This window comes from Echiichthys vipera (assembly GCF_963691815.1).
Source record: "Echiichthys vipera genome assembly, chromosome: 2".
Classification (NCBI taxonomy): domain Eukaryota; kingdom Metazoa; phylum Chordata; class Actinopteri; order Perciformes; family Trachinidae; genus Echiichthys; species Echiichthys vipera.
The window spans coordinates 32,883,760-32,900,506 of NC_139827.1; the positions used below are offsets into that span (position 1 = coordinate 32,883,760).

Genomic DNA, 16,747 nt, shown 5'->3' on the forward strand with positions numbered 1-16,747 from the left:
GCAGCTACATGCTTGAGGACAGACATTCGCCTACTGTTCTGAGGACATGATGAGCTGTTTTATGGGCAAGTATGCCACCTGCTGTTGACAGCAATCACATGGGTTTCTTTAGCCGCTGCTGTGAGCACCCCAAACAGCTGCATGGACACCGTGAGTAGAAAGTTGATGATAACATGAGTCTCCATGGCATGCAGGCACTATAGGAAATACAGGAAAGTTATGAAAAATAAGTTAAACTTGGATTTCAAAGAGAAACTTTTTAGACTGATTTTACAAGTTAAAGACAAGAAGGTTATTCAAAGGGCAAGTCTAGGCTGTTACACTAGACTGCATTTGTAAGGGAGTTGGAACAAAGAAAGAAATGTTAGAAAAGTCTTGGGGTTCAGCATATTGCCCCTTTAAAAGTATACTGAGTGGTTGGAGCAGTCGCCCCATGTAAAGAGGCTGAAGGTCCTCGAGGCAGCGGACGCGCGAGTTCGACTCCGACCCTTTGCTGCATGCCCCCCCCCCCCCCCCCCCCCTCTCACCTCATTTCCTGTCTTTCCTGTATAATAAAAGGCTTGAAAAAATATATATATATATTCATGTCTACCTCTTTGTCCATCAAGAGACACCAATAAAATGTCAACTTGAAACCCAAGAAAGGACCTATATGTGCTGTAATGGAACGGGTTAAATTGACGGATAACCCCTCTGTGTGATCTGTCCTCAGAAGACCTTTCAGTGCCTTCTGAAGTCTTCTGAAACACACTGAAGATCTACATTTACTGGTCAGTTGTTGTACATTTTTTTCTTGTGTCACATGTGGTAGATACAGTAACTATTGCAGCATACAAGGAAGTGCAGAAACTTCTAAAGTATCAGTTAATCATGTGCAGTAAAAACACAAACATAACTAATAAAATATGAAAAGCTGACAGGGCTGTCAGACATGATGGGGCACAACCGATGACCAAGACCGGCTAACTGTTAAGTGAAAACAAAACTGTTATTTTTCTGACAAGATAAATGACAGAGTGATGAATATTATTTTTACTATTATTTTATTACCTAATCACACCCTCAACCTTGTTTTAGCTTATGGTGTGGAAATCAATTAATCAATCTATTTTACTTTTGAATTCATATTACAGGACTACTCACCTCTGGGCTAAAGTGTCTACACTAGATGTTTATCTGATAGTGCTATAACTAAATTTAAGGAAGCGATTCCATCTGCATTTACTTTAATGCCTCATCCTAATATTCAAGACTCCTGCACTAACGTTAGTTTCTCTGAAATTGATCACCTTGTTGACAGTGTTGCAGGCTCACTACCAACAACACTCGACTCTGTTGCTCCTTTATAAAAAGAAGATAATGAAACAGAGGAAGTTAGCTCCGTGGTATAACTCACAAACCCGTGAATTAAAACAAATATCGCGAAAATTAGAAAGTAAATGGTGTTCCACTAAATGCTTAGCTTGGCATGAAAGTCTAAAAACATATAGGAAGGCCCTCCGTAATGCCAGAGCAGCCTATTACTCATCTTTAATAGAGGAGAATAAGAACAATCCTAGATTTCTTTTCAGCACTGTAGCCAGGCTGACAGAGAGCCACAGCTCTATTGAGCCATGTATTCCTATAACCCTCAGTAGTAACGACTTCATGACCTTCTTTAATGACAAAATTATAACTATTAGAGACAAAATCAACTCGCTTGGCACCAATTTTTCATCAAACCCAGGAACCTTATAAACAACTGTACGACCTGATGTATTCTTGGACTGCTTTTCTACAGTCGACCTTAACAAATTAACATCTACTATTTCAGCATCAAAACCTTCTACTTGTCTCCTAGACTCTATTCCAACTAGGTTACTTAAAGAAGTGTTACCTTTAATTAGCACTCCTGTACTAGATATGATTAACATGTCTTTATCAGCAGGTCATGTACCACAGTCTTTTATATCTAACCTTCCTTTTCTCTCTAAGATCCTCGAGAAATGAGTCGCCAATCAGCTGTGTGCCGTGTGGTTGTTAATTGTTAATTACCATTCTGCTCTGGGTCTGACGAGAGTGTGTTGAAAAATTACCTCAGGAACACCAAACCTTCCTAAACTACTTGAATGCAGCGAGAATTTAAGGGGCATGGTCATGACCAAGTTAAAATTTTCAGTCCACTTAACTTAAAGTTACTCATTCATGACATTACTATCAAATGTAAGTATATTCAACTTCAAGAGAGCTCATAGTACCGTATTACCCGACTAGATCGCTGCGCTCTGAGAATGCAGGGCTACTCGTCGTTCCTAGAGTCTCCAAAAGTAGAATGGGAGGCAGAGCCTTCAGCTACCAAGCTCCTCTCCTGTGGAACCAACTCCCAAGTGTTATTCAGGAGGCAGACACCGTCCCCATATTTAAGAGTACGCTCAAAACTTTCCTCTTTGATAAAGCTCATAGTTTGGGCTTATTAGCCCTTAGCTATGTTGTTATTTTTAAGCTGATTTTGTCAAGACAGTCTGTCTGATGTTCCTGCCTGTAATAAGGAAGGTTTTCAACGCCACCGTACTCTACAGAGGAATTGTTGGGTCTATGTAAATCATAAATAAGTCATAGAGTGTGGTCTATACCTAGTTTGTAAAATGTCCTGAGATAACTTTTGTTATGATTTGGCACTATAAATAAAAAAAAAAAAAAATTGAATTGAATCACATTCCGATTGCTCTCATCATTGACTTATTGAAAGCACATCTGCAACTTAAACGGTCATTTATAATCATCCCAACAACTTCATATAGCCTATTCTGTATTCTGCCTAGAGTCTAGACCTAGCTATTTATCAAACTTCTGACAGCAATATGAACAAACTATCACATGATTGATAATAATGCCTAAAGGGTTCTGTTAAAATAAAAATATTAAAAGACCATTTAATTGACAATGTATTCCTGGAACTTTCATACAGGCTAATAAAAAATGAAGTAGGTTTAAACATTAATCAATAATTAATTATATTCTGAGAATATAGAAAATTATGAAATATGTTTATATACAGACTGGTGTGACAGCTGACTGAACAGATAAAGCAGCAGGATTAATCAAGCCTGGTCTGGACCTGCTTAGAATAAATCTCCATGATAAATTAGGTGCCTGTGTTTTCATTGATATAGTAAGCCAGGATAACCAGAATATCCCGGCTTAATCCCTTATCTAGGTTTCGTGCAACAGCCCCCCGGCTTCATGCCAGTGGCCTGCTGGAAGGCGTAGACCGATGTTGTTTTTGTCCCACTTACTAATAGCAACATTTGATTGGCTGATTCATTCATCACTTACTACATTATCACACTAGATGAGCAGAGAGCTGGAAGCCTTCTCTGCCTAGAGACAACAACAACTAAATCTGATTGGATAACCCTATTTTCGAGGTTTGAGGACACTTACACTGTTATTTCTGAAGCAAAGTCAATAGAAGGAGGCTAAAATTAGAATTAAATGATAATAATTATTCATTGAAATAAATTAAGCATGACATTTAAAATGCTGATATGTTGGGCCCTCTCTGAAGTACTAGAAGTCCCCAAGGGTTTCCCTCTTGGACCACGTTGTTAGAGTGTTGTGGGCAAAGTCTTTTAGCAGCAGTTTGTTCTCAAGAGGAATTTTTGCTTGCACAGTTATCTTGCCCACTGCTGATGCAATGCAAGTCAACCTATTCTGAAATTGGCTGTGTCAACGTATAGCCCCAGCTCCAACGTATAGCCCCAGCTCTAATTTATAATGAATTGTCCTGCTGGCAATGCACTGCATGTGTGTTCAATCAAGCCCTAGATGACTAATTAGGTGCACCTGTACAGTAACCCACATAGAGCCTCTTGTCATGGTTGTTGCCTGATTTTGTACTGAGGAAGTGCAACATGAACTTTGCAAGTATGTAAAACATTTTGAGCTGATGCTAGTTGGACAACTGACACTTTCAGCATTAGTAGTTAGTGCAAGGATTTGGGGTTTCCTTATGTAGTTCCTGACATAGCACCAACCTGAGCAAAGGTCCTGCAGGTTAAATTAAAACAATTGTTTGGATGTGCAGAGGGATGTCCTGATTTATATCCACACACATACACAGTACATCTATCAGAAAATAACAAACAATAGAGCTTTTAAAGAAGGCCAAGCAAGTGAACACATTCATGACAGCTATCTTGTTTATTCCTGTTTTCATGGTACAAAGGCCTTCATCATGTAGTTGTGGTGCATCATAGTAGTTCCAATGCAAGGGGCAAAAAGAGCAAAGAGAGCTCAAACATCTTTTTGAAACACTAAAGTTTTCTTTCTGCACAGGAAACCCTGAGCACATGTCACATGCCAACAGTGTCACCATGTTAAGACACATATACAGTATTCAAATATATTTATTAGCATAAAGTCCCTTCACATGTACCATGCCAACATGAATCACAATCACTACATAGACATGACAGGATAAACATAACATTTGAATGCAATTATAAATACAGCCATTACAGACAAATTATTGATGAAAACAACCACAGGAAAGTGGCTGCTAATAGATATACAGTAGTTGTTAGTGGATCACCAAACAAGGTACGTTATAAAGATATAACCATAAGGTACAAAGAGTAAGTACAGATAGTGGCAGCTTCAATGATAATAGATAAAGAGTCCATCTCAAATAAGATAGGGCATGCTTAAACCAACCAAGTGTCCAAATGGATCTGGGGCTTTGAGCATGAGAGCTCTTTTCCCAATTTTGTTCTTGACACAAGGAACAAATACTAGACCTGACCAGAGGGACTAACTAAAAGGTACAATATACAATACATTTAAATGAGCTAAAGCCAGTGAATAGGTCTTCTTACATTTAGAGATGGCCATTTAAGTGCATAATACATTGTACAGTGATGAGTGAGAAAAGGACATCCGAGGACCAATCTGCAGAGTCTATTATATGCTGCGTTAATCAGAAAAAGGTCTGATTTAGATGCTTTGAGAGAACAGTAAAGAATCAGAAGAATACGTTGAGAGGAAAGTTTCTATGCGTAAGGCAATTTCTGGATCGATATAAAACGGTGATTCTAAAGTTGACTTCATGTATAACAAGGGCTTCACGTAAAACTTTAACTTTTAAAACAAAATATTGTTTAGCAACATTTAAGAATAACATGGCAACAATTCAAGGTTCTTTTTTTTTATATGTTTTTTTGACATTGACAAACATATTGGTAACATTGAGGTACTGGATTATATATATATATTATATATAAATTTAGAGTATTAACATTTTAAGAGGGACCCAACCCCCATCTGTCTTCCTCAGTCAACTGCTCCCTGACCATTGGCTGTAGCTGTAGATTATAAATGATAATAAACGTATTCGACTGTTGAAGGAACGTGGCAGTATCAGGTCATTTCGACCTGACCATCCAGCCGTTTCCAATAAATAGGCCACAGTGTGCCAGGAACAGTTTTTCCTGCAAAAGAACATACCCTCCCGAAGGACAAGAGTGGAGCTGGAGATCGTGGTAGGAGGTATCTTTCCAGGAACAGATAGAATTTGTCGGAAACTCAAGAGGTGCAGATAGTTGGACAATGTGAAGCACATACCAAAAAAGGAACGATATCTTTATAAAATGCTGACGTATGAGTAAACGTCATAGTTGTTTGTGCAGGGGTGTAAATGGTAATGTAGGAAGGAGATCAAGGCTTCTGTTGGACCATTGCTTTTGAGTTTGCTTTGGTGACCGTGCTCCCGGAAGCCAATAAAGAAAAATTCAACTGTGCAAAATCTTGACATGTCTCAGTGGTAGTTTTTCCTAATCGTCATACATTTTGCTACAACATAGCTCCTGTCCATTTAGGCGTAATGTTCGATAGAAAATGCCCCTGAGTCACTGGACCTCATGATGGTCTCGCTGTGTCTGAGTGACAGCTGGGAGCGGTACAACCCATTGGAATCCAGCGGGCTGTCTGACACCTACAGTACATATGACAGAGAGACATGTTGCTCTTTAGTTTATTATCATACACATACACACCTTATTCATAAACTTAAACGTATGTTGCGATTTCAGTTAATAAGCTGCTCTTTGCTGGGTTAAAGGTGCAATAATCTATTTTAATCAACAGTGATCGAATAATTCAATTTAACATGAAAAGTGGTGCTCGTAGTGACAAAGCTGCAGAGAATTATCACCCAACCCAGCCGCGATGTTGATGAAACGCGGTTCTCGCGCGTCTGTGGGAATTACGCCTTTAGAGACTAGCTGGGAAACATAGTGGAGCATTTAGCAGCTAAAGACAGATATTTCCAACAGGAGAAGCCAAACCCAGCTAAAAGAGATACTATAGTTAACAATACAAACTGATAATAGTCAGTGTTGGGTTTACAGCTTGTTCCACTGCCCCCCAAATGGCTAAAAATCTAATGAAGTGTGCATCAGATTGCGATCCATTATCTGAAGAACCAGGTATGTTACCTCTTCAAACTTCTTGGCCTTGTACTGCTCTGCTCCTTTCAGGAAGTTCAGTAGTATGATGTCACACAACACCGTGCCCTACATAGGAATAATAAAACAACAAAGCTAGAGGAGAAATGAAACTTAAAATATTCATACCAACATTTCCACATGTTCTCAAAGCTTTCTATTCATGCTTTAAAGCTCAACACAGTTCACAGAAGCTTCACTAAGATGGAAGGATATTTTTGTGATATATTTAAGTACCACAAAGGTCAAATTATACTTGAGATGATACAAGATAAGACAGATGTATGTTTTGCTCCATTTATCAGTTCTGATTAAAAAAAAAATCGCAAAGCTACTAAATGAATAATGACTGTGTAGAATGATCTTCTACACAGTGTCAACGCACCACTCCTACTGACGTGAAGGCTGCCACCATGTTGATGAGCGTAGGAATCATGTTGAACTTCCCCGCCTGTGAAGAAACAATAGTAATTAATCTGAGTAGGTTTCAGTCTCTGGGTATCACAACGCTTTAAACAAATAGTAGTACATGAAATTACTTCTGTTATTGTAATTCCCTTTCCCACTGTCTCTTATGTCTCAATGGTTTACATCATACCATTGAACCAGCTGCTGAGAGATGGGACCATGGGTCCAGAACCATGGTCTGTGCGTTTGTGTTGATGGCTCGGACCTTGTTCTTCCCAATCAGCTGACTCTGCAGGACCTGCCTTACTCTGTGTAGATACTTGGCTGTTGCCGCCTTCCTTGTGGCCTCCTAAGATTTATATTTACCAATCCAAGGTATTCATATCTGTCCCTAACATCTGCTATATTGCCTTCTGGTAGTCCCCCCCCCCCCCCCCCCCTTCAGTTGTGATCATCTTACCCAAACTTGGAGGAGAAAGATCGGCCAGTATGGTGTGAGTGGGGAATTTTATATGTTAAATATATACTCACATTTCCATTGACCAGAACATCAAACCTAATAGCATAGGCTTTGACCAGTGTGCGGTAGTCCGTCCCATTCGCCATCTTATAGTATTTGGCAAACCTGTACCGACAGAAAAATCACTCAATTTTTATAGAAGGACTGATGGATTTCTTATGGACCAGTTAGCTACTAAGAAGCACTTTTTGGTTTAATAGAAATAATGTCATAATCAATAATGCTTATTTATCACTTAAAAGCATATATGAAAGCACTGGGTAAAGGGTCAAGAGAGCTCCAACAGTCTGATGGAAAATGTTATCAAATCCATAAAAAAAACAATACATGGAGGTGTTGCACATGATGTTGATATTAACCATTTTAACTAAATTATTTAGTAGTTTCACATATCAGTCAATACATGTATGAAAATCTAGCAGATGTTGTTGATGTTGAATTACAGATGCAAAAGTCTGATTTTGTCCTTTTATTGATACTCAGATCTGGACTAGCCAACATGATCAATCTCTAATATGTTGGAAAGTATGTAGTCTGATTGATTCTTGATTCATGTGTTACTGCAGTATTCATCAATGCTTAAATTATTTTCTGTAAAAAATCTGTTTTTACAACCTAGAAGTGTTTTCAATCATAAATAGGTGGCTCAGATATTTCAGAACCATGAATATGCAGAAAAAACATTTTGCACCCGGCCATGTGTTGATGATATCTTCTTAACAAGTTATTTTAAAGGTTGAATATGTAGAATCTTTATTAAATTAAATACACCCACGGGGCGTTTTGAGGAGTACAGAGTGAAAGTATTGCTTTTCCATGAAAAAATATATGTAGTCTGAATTTATATTTTAAAAACATTTTGACTTTCTGTTGCGTTCTGTTTCTATTGTACCAGCCAATAGTGTTGGGCATCATGGGTTGCCAGGGTTGTCTGTTGTTTGGCTACAGAAACAAGGAATCATTTTGAGTTGAGAGCTAGATAATCAAGTACACACCAGCTCAAAGACTGTTCAACATTGTCATGGTTTACTCTCAAACTGGTGTAAAGGTGGACATTTTAGTAAAGTCCATGGTGTCTCCAAAAAAAATTAGAAATAATCTGCAATAACTTTCATGGCAATCTGACCAGTAGTTGTTGAGTTCTCTAGTGGAGTTTTCTGGACCACTTTGCTAAATACCTGAAATTGTAGCCGGGTGAGACAGCGTTCTTTTGTGACATGGCATCCAGTCGTGTAAATGAGTACGAGGGGTTACACTGGTCATCTGATTTGTCCAGATCACAAATCCAGCCGATCTTTATTCCAATCACTCCTCCCTGACAGAATTTTCAAAATAAGAGAGGCACATGGATGAGTTTCTGTGCTAAACCCTGCTTCCCAGGAATTACATTTATGCACAATCTGCACTCGCTAATTTGTTTGGGAGAATTGTAGTGCTGCCTGTGTTATGGCCAATAGTAACATTCTGTTCATATGGAGGAGACAGTGTGACATCCTTAACTCCAAACAAGGGGTCATATCTTGGGCATTTAGATCACGTCTGTTCCAAGCCCCCACCACAGCGACTTCCTGGTGGATCCAATACAGAAGCGCCCAAAACTGCAACTCTACGAGTGTCCACTAGTAGTATTTTGCATAACAGAACAGTTTCTCATTGACGCCCATGTTAAACAGGCCATTTTCACAGCCTAACTAAACCTATTTAAGGCCTGGTACAAAAAAAACATTCTACTCTGTATGTTTAGGTGATATCTCCATGACAACACTGAGGGGGGTGAATTTTTTTTGTACCAGGCTAGTTTTTATTTTATTGGAGGTTAAAGTTTTTCAATAATTAGGGGCGTGGCCTCTTGAGTGACAGTTAGCCTCTGGCCCTCACTTCTCCTCGGAGGTATACGTCAGCCAGATGGACTTATCTCCCTCCCCCCAACGTCACATCAATGCCCTTTTTTGGTAAGAGGAAATGAGGCGGAGTCAAAGTCTGAAAGGTGGAGACTCCCATAGGCGAGGACGATTGGATCAAGTTGAGAGAACAGACCTCGACTGAGAGGATACGTCCATTTTTTTGCCTGGGTAAGTTAGACCATTGGATCAGGTCTGTTTAAGTCTGAGTCAGTTGCACTGGGCCTATTTCATGTCTAATAATATTAGATATCTGGGAACAATCAGTGACAATAAACTCACCTTTCAGACATATACAGACTTCATTTACAAAAAGGTAAGGCAGCACCTCTCTCTTCTTAGAAACTGATGATCTTCAATGCCGGCAAACAAACCCTGACCATGGTCTTCAGGTCACTCACTGAGTGAATTCTCACCTATAACATCGCCTCCTGGTATGGGAACCTCTCAGACACAGGAACAAGCTGACCCAATTTTTAACTTGCCTCACAGTCTCACAATAAAGATACGACCAAGTACCTGTTTCAAGTGTACTTTTGAAGATGGACAGTGGTTGGACAGTGTCCAATCAGAATATTGGGCTTTTATTCAACTAATAGTACGGTGTCAGACATCCATCCATCGCCTATGACCACGTATCCCATGTTCTGGTCCATCGGAAGTGCACACGTCTACATGTACGTACATAGTATTCCTGCACTGTCATGAGGGTTATGGTTTTCATTATTAGAGATACCACTCCAATGGCAGCTCCTGCTCTCGACCTAACAAGCGTGTTTAGCCAATCAGATGTAGAGTAGGGTAGTACAGGGTAATACATTCAGCACGCAGCTAAAAGTGTTGGAGGGGAGCGGAGCATACAGAGCTACTGTCACTCCCCTGATAATCAGGGGCCTGTAGCCGGATTAAAAGTGTTCTGTGGAAACAGAAAAATGATGAGATGTGTCGCGTGTCTCTTTCTCTCATTTCTTACAGAGTAAAGACAACGAGAACCGGCACTGAGAGGCGAAGCCCCCCGTGTTGAAAATCATGATAGCATGCCAAACATTAATTTACACAAAAATAAATAAATAAGGCTCTGTTACAGGAAAATACATAATCAAAATATGTCACATACTGGGCATCACATTAACGTTCGTTATCATAAGCATGTTCAAGCCACAACAAAGTTAAATCACTTTTGATATTTAAGTAGAGTAAATATTCAATACTTTATGACTTTTACCCAAGTAATATTCTAAAAGGTGACTTTAACTCCTACCCAAAGTCATTTTCTGGTAAGATTATGGGCAAGCAGTCCATCTTTATAGACAGTCTATGGTAGTGAAGTGATCAAAAGTAACTTAACAAAACCATCTGGCTTGACCTACAATTTTCTCATAAACCTTAAAGGGTTCTCTTGACCTTCTCTACCTTGTCTGCCAGTTTAGTGAAGTTCTGCTGTGCGTAGCGGACCACGTCTCCAACTCTGAAGATGGGGCAGTAAGTGTTGTTGACCTTGTCAAAGTTGCATTTTTTGATGTAATCATCAGTGATGGTAGGAAGGAAGTTCCCCCTGCACACATACAGACAAATCAACACATCAACATCAACTTCCACTGCAGTGCCATCATTATCATACTTAAATCACAATTGTCATACTTGGTGTAGTTGAAGGTTGGGAAGCGGATGCTGTTCTTAATGAAAATGGTGAAATTCTCAACTTCCATCATTGGCGTACTGAAAGAGAGGCAAAGGGGGGAACACAGAAGAAGAGAAAATACAGACAGACATACAAACAGCATTGTATTTCAATTATTTTTCTCCAGCCCCACAAAGCCTGCATACATTTTTCTCTTTGATCGTCATGGTGTGGTAAGGCTTAGTTTCTTCCAATGGACACTATTTTGTTCACCTCCACTTTACTGGGACGGAGACAGAAGACTCTGATACATTATACCTGATAACTGAGATATTTGAGTCCTTTAAATTTAACAATTCATGTGTGTTTGCATTGTGTACACTTTGTATGGTTGGTGCTCAATAAAACAGGATTGAAAAAAAAATCTGTCTCCCTGCGATTTCTGGCAGTTAAAGTACATTACCAAGGGCGCACTATGTGACTCTATGTGGCCAGTAGGCTATTATGTGACGCCCATTAGTTTGTTGTCATGGGAGTGGAACATCACGTTAACACTAACTCATGAGCCACAGCAATGTTGGATAAACAGGCAAAAGCAGAAGATTAAAAACACAACATCAATGTAGGCCTGGCTCTTAAAAGGAACGAAGACACCGCAAATCGGAACGGAGTCAGTGAAGACTCTTCGACACTCTGAGCCTTCTGAGCCAGAAAATGCAGGTCAGCAGATACAGCAGCACCTGTTGCTAATGCCACTGAAACTGTACAACTTTGACGTTAACAATAACCTCCTTCAAGATGAATGGCCAGACTGTTCAGTTAAGTACGGTATTTGTGCCCACAACAACTGGATTAGTAAAAACAGGAAGCTTGGGTGCGAGGTATGTAACCAAGTTACACACAGCAGGGACTGTGTGTGTCTATACATCAGGTACTGAAAAGGCAAAACAATGTAATTCATTTTGCAAGAAATTCTGTTAAATTAAAGTACAGAGAAAGTCCAAATCTGACATCAAAGCAACAATATGAAAAAAAGCCTAGAGGAAACATTGGGATCAGCTCCTGGCTTAAGTGTTCATTAGCTATGGAGGCTGGTTAGCAAGATAGTGGATTAGGCATGGAAAATGAGATCTGTGCAAGTTTTCTTATCCTATCAAACAGCAAGAAAGTTGTAGCATGACGTGCTTGAGTTAATTTGACTCACTTGACACACCTCCTGCAATGTGACTACTGTGCTTTTCCATCTTTAATTTCCTTTCTTAACTGTCATCACACTTTAGTCCATTTTAAACACTGTCCTCTCCACTCACCCTATTTCCTGTCATTACTTGCCTTTCCTGTGTACTGTTAGGTTTGCTGTGCCCAATACTCAACCTGCTTATTATTGTGTAAAACATGAGTGTAAATGTCTCCTTTTTACTATGTGAACTAATGCTGTTGCCACTGTTTCTCCTCACTATGTCGTTTCCCTCTGATTTTTTAAATTTAATATTGACTTCAACAATTCCTGTTAACTGCTTCTTTTGCCGACTTGTCTGTTCTGGTTGCCCAGGATACCTGGACGTGCTGGGATTACAGAGCACTGATAGCAAAGCCCTGTAAAAAACTTTCTATCACAGGCGGTGTATCGTCTTACGTCTTGATGGTGTCGATCTCAGCAGGACACCATCCTTTTATCTCACACATGTTGACGGTGCCGTTGAAAGGAACGCATTTCCCTGTCAGAATACCTGAGCAGGAAAAAAAACAAAACGAAACAAATAATGGCTCAGAAATGAGATTCTAACGTAAATGCATGTGTTGCACGCATAAATGTAATTATAGTAAGGATTATCAAAACAATATGACAAGAGCAGAAAAAGAAACCAAGAGGAGATCTCACCATAACTTCCTGGCTTGTTGAGGTGCCTTGTGCAGTTGCTATCCTGGGTACAATTATACTTCTTCTCACTCTAGACACACACACACACACACACGCACACACACACACACACACACACGCACGCACACACTCACACGCACGTACACACAGGTGAATAGCATTATTTACCATGTATCACTACTCATATCAGTTACTGACATATAAAATAGACCAACACAGCAGATGCAGATTCTTTAAGTCCTCAAAATAAATTGTACTTCCATAAGTCAGCTGTACACAAATAATACAATGCAACAATTTTCGAAACAATTACATAAATAATGTTATATTGGCAAAATAGTGCAAGACTTCCAAATCTACTGTACAATATAACAATACAATACAGTATGAACCAAGGCCACTCCATTGACACACCCCTGGTAAGGTGATAATATATCTGTGTCATGTTTGTAGCTTCTGCTGCTGCAAAGTGGTAAAAAAAATAAATACATGCAGTGTTAAAGGAGCCTAATGAGGTCCCTTACCACCTTATAAAATTGCAGATGTATTGAGATATCTATTGAAGTTAAAGAAGCATTTCTTTCTAGATCATGTAACATCGATCTTGAACTCTGTTGGAAATTCAGATTACCTAAAAGAATGGTGGAAAAACCTCAACAGCAGGATTTTCCCCCACATGCTCGGAGCAGATGATAGTTAGAAGTAAAAGCAAAAGATGATATTTTTGGGATCTCAGTTTAGTATTGTTCCCTTATGAGCCATTATTTGCTTCTATAGACAGGTCTGTTAAAACTGGGTGAAGAGTAGACTGTAAAGTACACTTGGCCTCTTGAGGTGTGGTTGGGCCAACGAAGGAGCCTTCCGGTTTGAAACCAAGGTTCTGCAGATGGTTGGCACCTTTTTTACAGTACAATAGTACAGTACATCCTCTGAATGGGTCCTTTTTGTTGGTGCTCAGCTTAGATTATGGTACAGGTAGTAACATTAGTTTACTCTTGATGAGTGTTGGAATGAATATGATTAATTATAACAAATGTATATTGTCTTTATTATCAAACCAATGATAGTGTTAACAGTAATGGCAGACTATTAGGATTATTAACAACAATGACAGTAAAGCGGCACTTAGGCAAAACAAAATGCAAAATTTAGAGCCAGCACAAATAGTAGTACAATCTGAGTTTTATGCATATAAAACTTTCTTATTTTTTTCGGAATGCACCTTAAAGTGAAATTCTCCCATGGGCTTTTTCAGCACTTACATACATCAAATAAGCCCTCGAGACAACCTTTTCATGTATGAACTATTAACGGAGAAATCCCGGAGAGTCGCTAACAGCTGTACGTGGCTAACACTGATTAGCTCGTGCCAGTATGGTGAAGGCATTCAAACGTCTTTTTTAACCACTAATACTGCTCAAAATAACAGCAAACCTCTACAGTAGCATGAGAAGAGTCCCTACACAGAAAACAATGCACTAACAATGTAGTTAGTGAACCAAGAGTTTATTAAAAGAGTGTTTTAGGGCGCACTCACACTGTCCTTCTGCACCGGGCCAAAACCGTTTTTTCGGGTCAAGCCTAGTGCGCTTGACCAGTGTGAGTGCACCCGCTCCGCGCATAACTGCGTCAGCCGGCCCGTCTGATAGAGGTGGGCTTTTGTAGAGCGCGTTTGCACATGTACAAGCACGAACGTGCGCACGTGTACGAGCATGAGCACGAGGCCTACGACAGTTCTGACATAATTTATGTGTGCCTGTACGGCGTGATGACGTATGGACAGCAAGAAACATTTGCGCGAGGCCCTGGTAGTGTGAGTACAAACGGGCCTGGGGCGCGGGGGGAGAGGGAGGAGGGACAAGTACCCTAAAGCCCGGGGCACGGTGTGGAAGGAAAGTGTGAGTGCGCCCTGAAAGACTTACCTACTGGCCCCTGTACCAGCTCCTCTCATAGTAAAGTCCATTCAAGTGGATTACCAAAGTCAATCCCAAAGGAAAGAGCCCATTGGTGCTTTGTTTTCTGTGGAGGGACTCTTCTCATGCTACTGTAGAGGTTTGCTGTTATTTTCAGCAGTATTAATGGTTAAAAAAGACGTTTGAATGCCTTCACTGTACTGCCCCAAGCTAATCAGTGCTAGCCACTTCCGGCTACTTCCGGCTAACACTTTTCCGGCCACTTGCACTCCTGTGTCGGCTGTTAGCGACTGCTACCGACACAGGAGTGCAAGTGCCGAAAAAGACAATGGGATGATTTTACGCTGGAATTTCATTTTGAGGCTGACACTAGTTATAATGGTGGTAGAAATATTAATAATTGTGAGGCACTAGTAATGTTAGTAGTAATGCAGTAATGGTAGTTACAGTAGCTGACCTCAGGACAGTATCCTTGGACTTGGTTCTCTGTAGTGATCATTTTGGTGATGATGCAGAAGACTGAAGCTCCCTGTGGAAAGCACATAGCCCATCACTATCACTGTGTCCTGCTGTCAATCATCTATCTATCGATGTGTCCGTCCATCCATCTATCTGTCCGCACCTGTGTAGGAGTGACGTAGTCTGCAACATCCATGACCTTGTCATTGTAGATTCCAAAACCTTTGACCTTGGTCATCACTGAGGATTCAATAGCTGTGTCTCTCACCTGGTAGGCCTTCTCATTGACAAACACCCACCTAAATCACATACACACACACACACACACACACACACACACACACACACATGCACACACACACACGCACACACACACACACACACACACACACACACACACACACACACACACACACACACACACACACACACACACACACACAGGACATTGAACTAAAACTTTAGGCCTGTGCAGTAGTAAACATGCACAGCAGCTGAATTCTCGTGATATCAGGAGATTACGTGAGAATCACATGATCACATATCACACGTAAATCCATCTTGACAAGCTCCAAGTAATGCGTTTGTGTCAGGCCTCCAGGAAGTGTACTCAGGATTTGAAGCCAATTTGACACGGTGGCCAAACAAGGAATTACAACTACCGGGTCGGTCACATGATGCCACGGGGGCCCAAAAGGACTTTTTCCCATTGACTAAAATGTTAAAAGAGATGTCTGTTAATCAGTGGACAACCCCCGTAAAATGACAGAATTTGATGAATTCGATAGATAAAATTTGGGCTCATTTAATCCCCGTTCAAGTTAGCCGGAGTGGTAAACCAGGAGTAGCCAGCTCGGGCGGTGGAAGTCTCTAATCTATCTGCTCAATGGACCACACAGTATGAGAGCAGTGCCTCTCAGATGTGGAAATGTTACTTTTTTGGCCTAATGCACCACTGAGCATCTTTCATAGGAATTAACAGGGCCTCGCCTCCACTCTGCCTGCAACGCTTTATCCATTTGTCTTTACACATCCATGGTTTGTTTTCCGAGCAAAGGTGAACCAGCCAATCAGTGTCCCGGGAGGAGCTACTGGCAGTTGAGTTGGGAGAGGGAAGGGTGGAGAGGACTAGCCTCGTCAGTCAATCCTGATCTCTGAGCTCCTTTGTATTTTAGTCACAGATCAGTCTGGTAATGTGCAGCAGAGAAAATTTGGAGAAGTTTGTCAAGCGACCGAATCAGTGTTGGTTTTGTTGGTTTTGAGTTCAGTGTATATGAGCGCAGCTATGGAGCAAGCCGCTCACTAACCCTTTTTTCTCTGGATCCTTCTGTTGAATATGGACCGGGCTCCTGAAATTGGGCCTTTGATCCGTAAATTCACGTTACACAAACGGAAAATATCCTTTTACTTTCTGAGCTTTGCCTCCACACTGTTAGTACGTCATACACTTTGTTGATCTGATTGGTTGATTTGGCCTGTATGTTGGTGATGGACAGATGGTTTATCCAATCAGCAACAAGTATTTTCCCCCTTCCCAAAAGATCTCCAAATGAGATTTCCC

The 16,747-nt window shown here is 40.4% G+C and overlaps 1 protein-coding gene across 1 annotated transcript in view; it reads right to left on the bottom strand.

Annotated features, from left to right (window-relative positions):
• Nucleotides 1-5,851: 5,851 nt before the first annotated feature.
• LOC310956685 (P2X purinoceptor 3-like) overlaps nt 5,852-16,747 on the bottom strand; it is a gene marked incomplete at both ends in the record, with an annotated part of 12,115 nt that continues 1,219 nt past the window's right edge. Inside the window, 11 exons of the mRNA XM_083927015.1 lie at nt 5,852-5,971; nt 6,474-6,551; nt 6,868-6,933; nt 7,422-7,515; nt 8,589-8,725; nt 10,725-10,866; nt 10,953-11,030; nt 12,569-12,662; nt 12,815-12,884; nt 15,185-15,256; nt 15,350-15,485. Of these exons, the coding sequence (XP_083783141.1) occupies nt 5,852-5,971; nt 6,474-6,551; nt 6,868-6,933; nt 7,422-7,515; nt 8,589-8,725; nt 10,725-10,866; nt 10,953-11,030; nt 12,569-12,662; nt 12,815-12,884; nt 15,185-15,256; nt 15,350-15,485 (1,087 nt within the window). The remainder of the gene's footprint in view (nt 5,972-6,473; nt 6,552-6,867; nt 6,934-7,421; nt 7,516-8,588; nt 8,726-10,724; nt 10,867-10,952; nt 11,031-12,568; nt 12,663-12,814; nt 12,885-15,184; nt 15,257-15,349; nt 15,486-16,747) is intronic.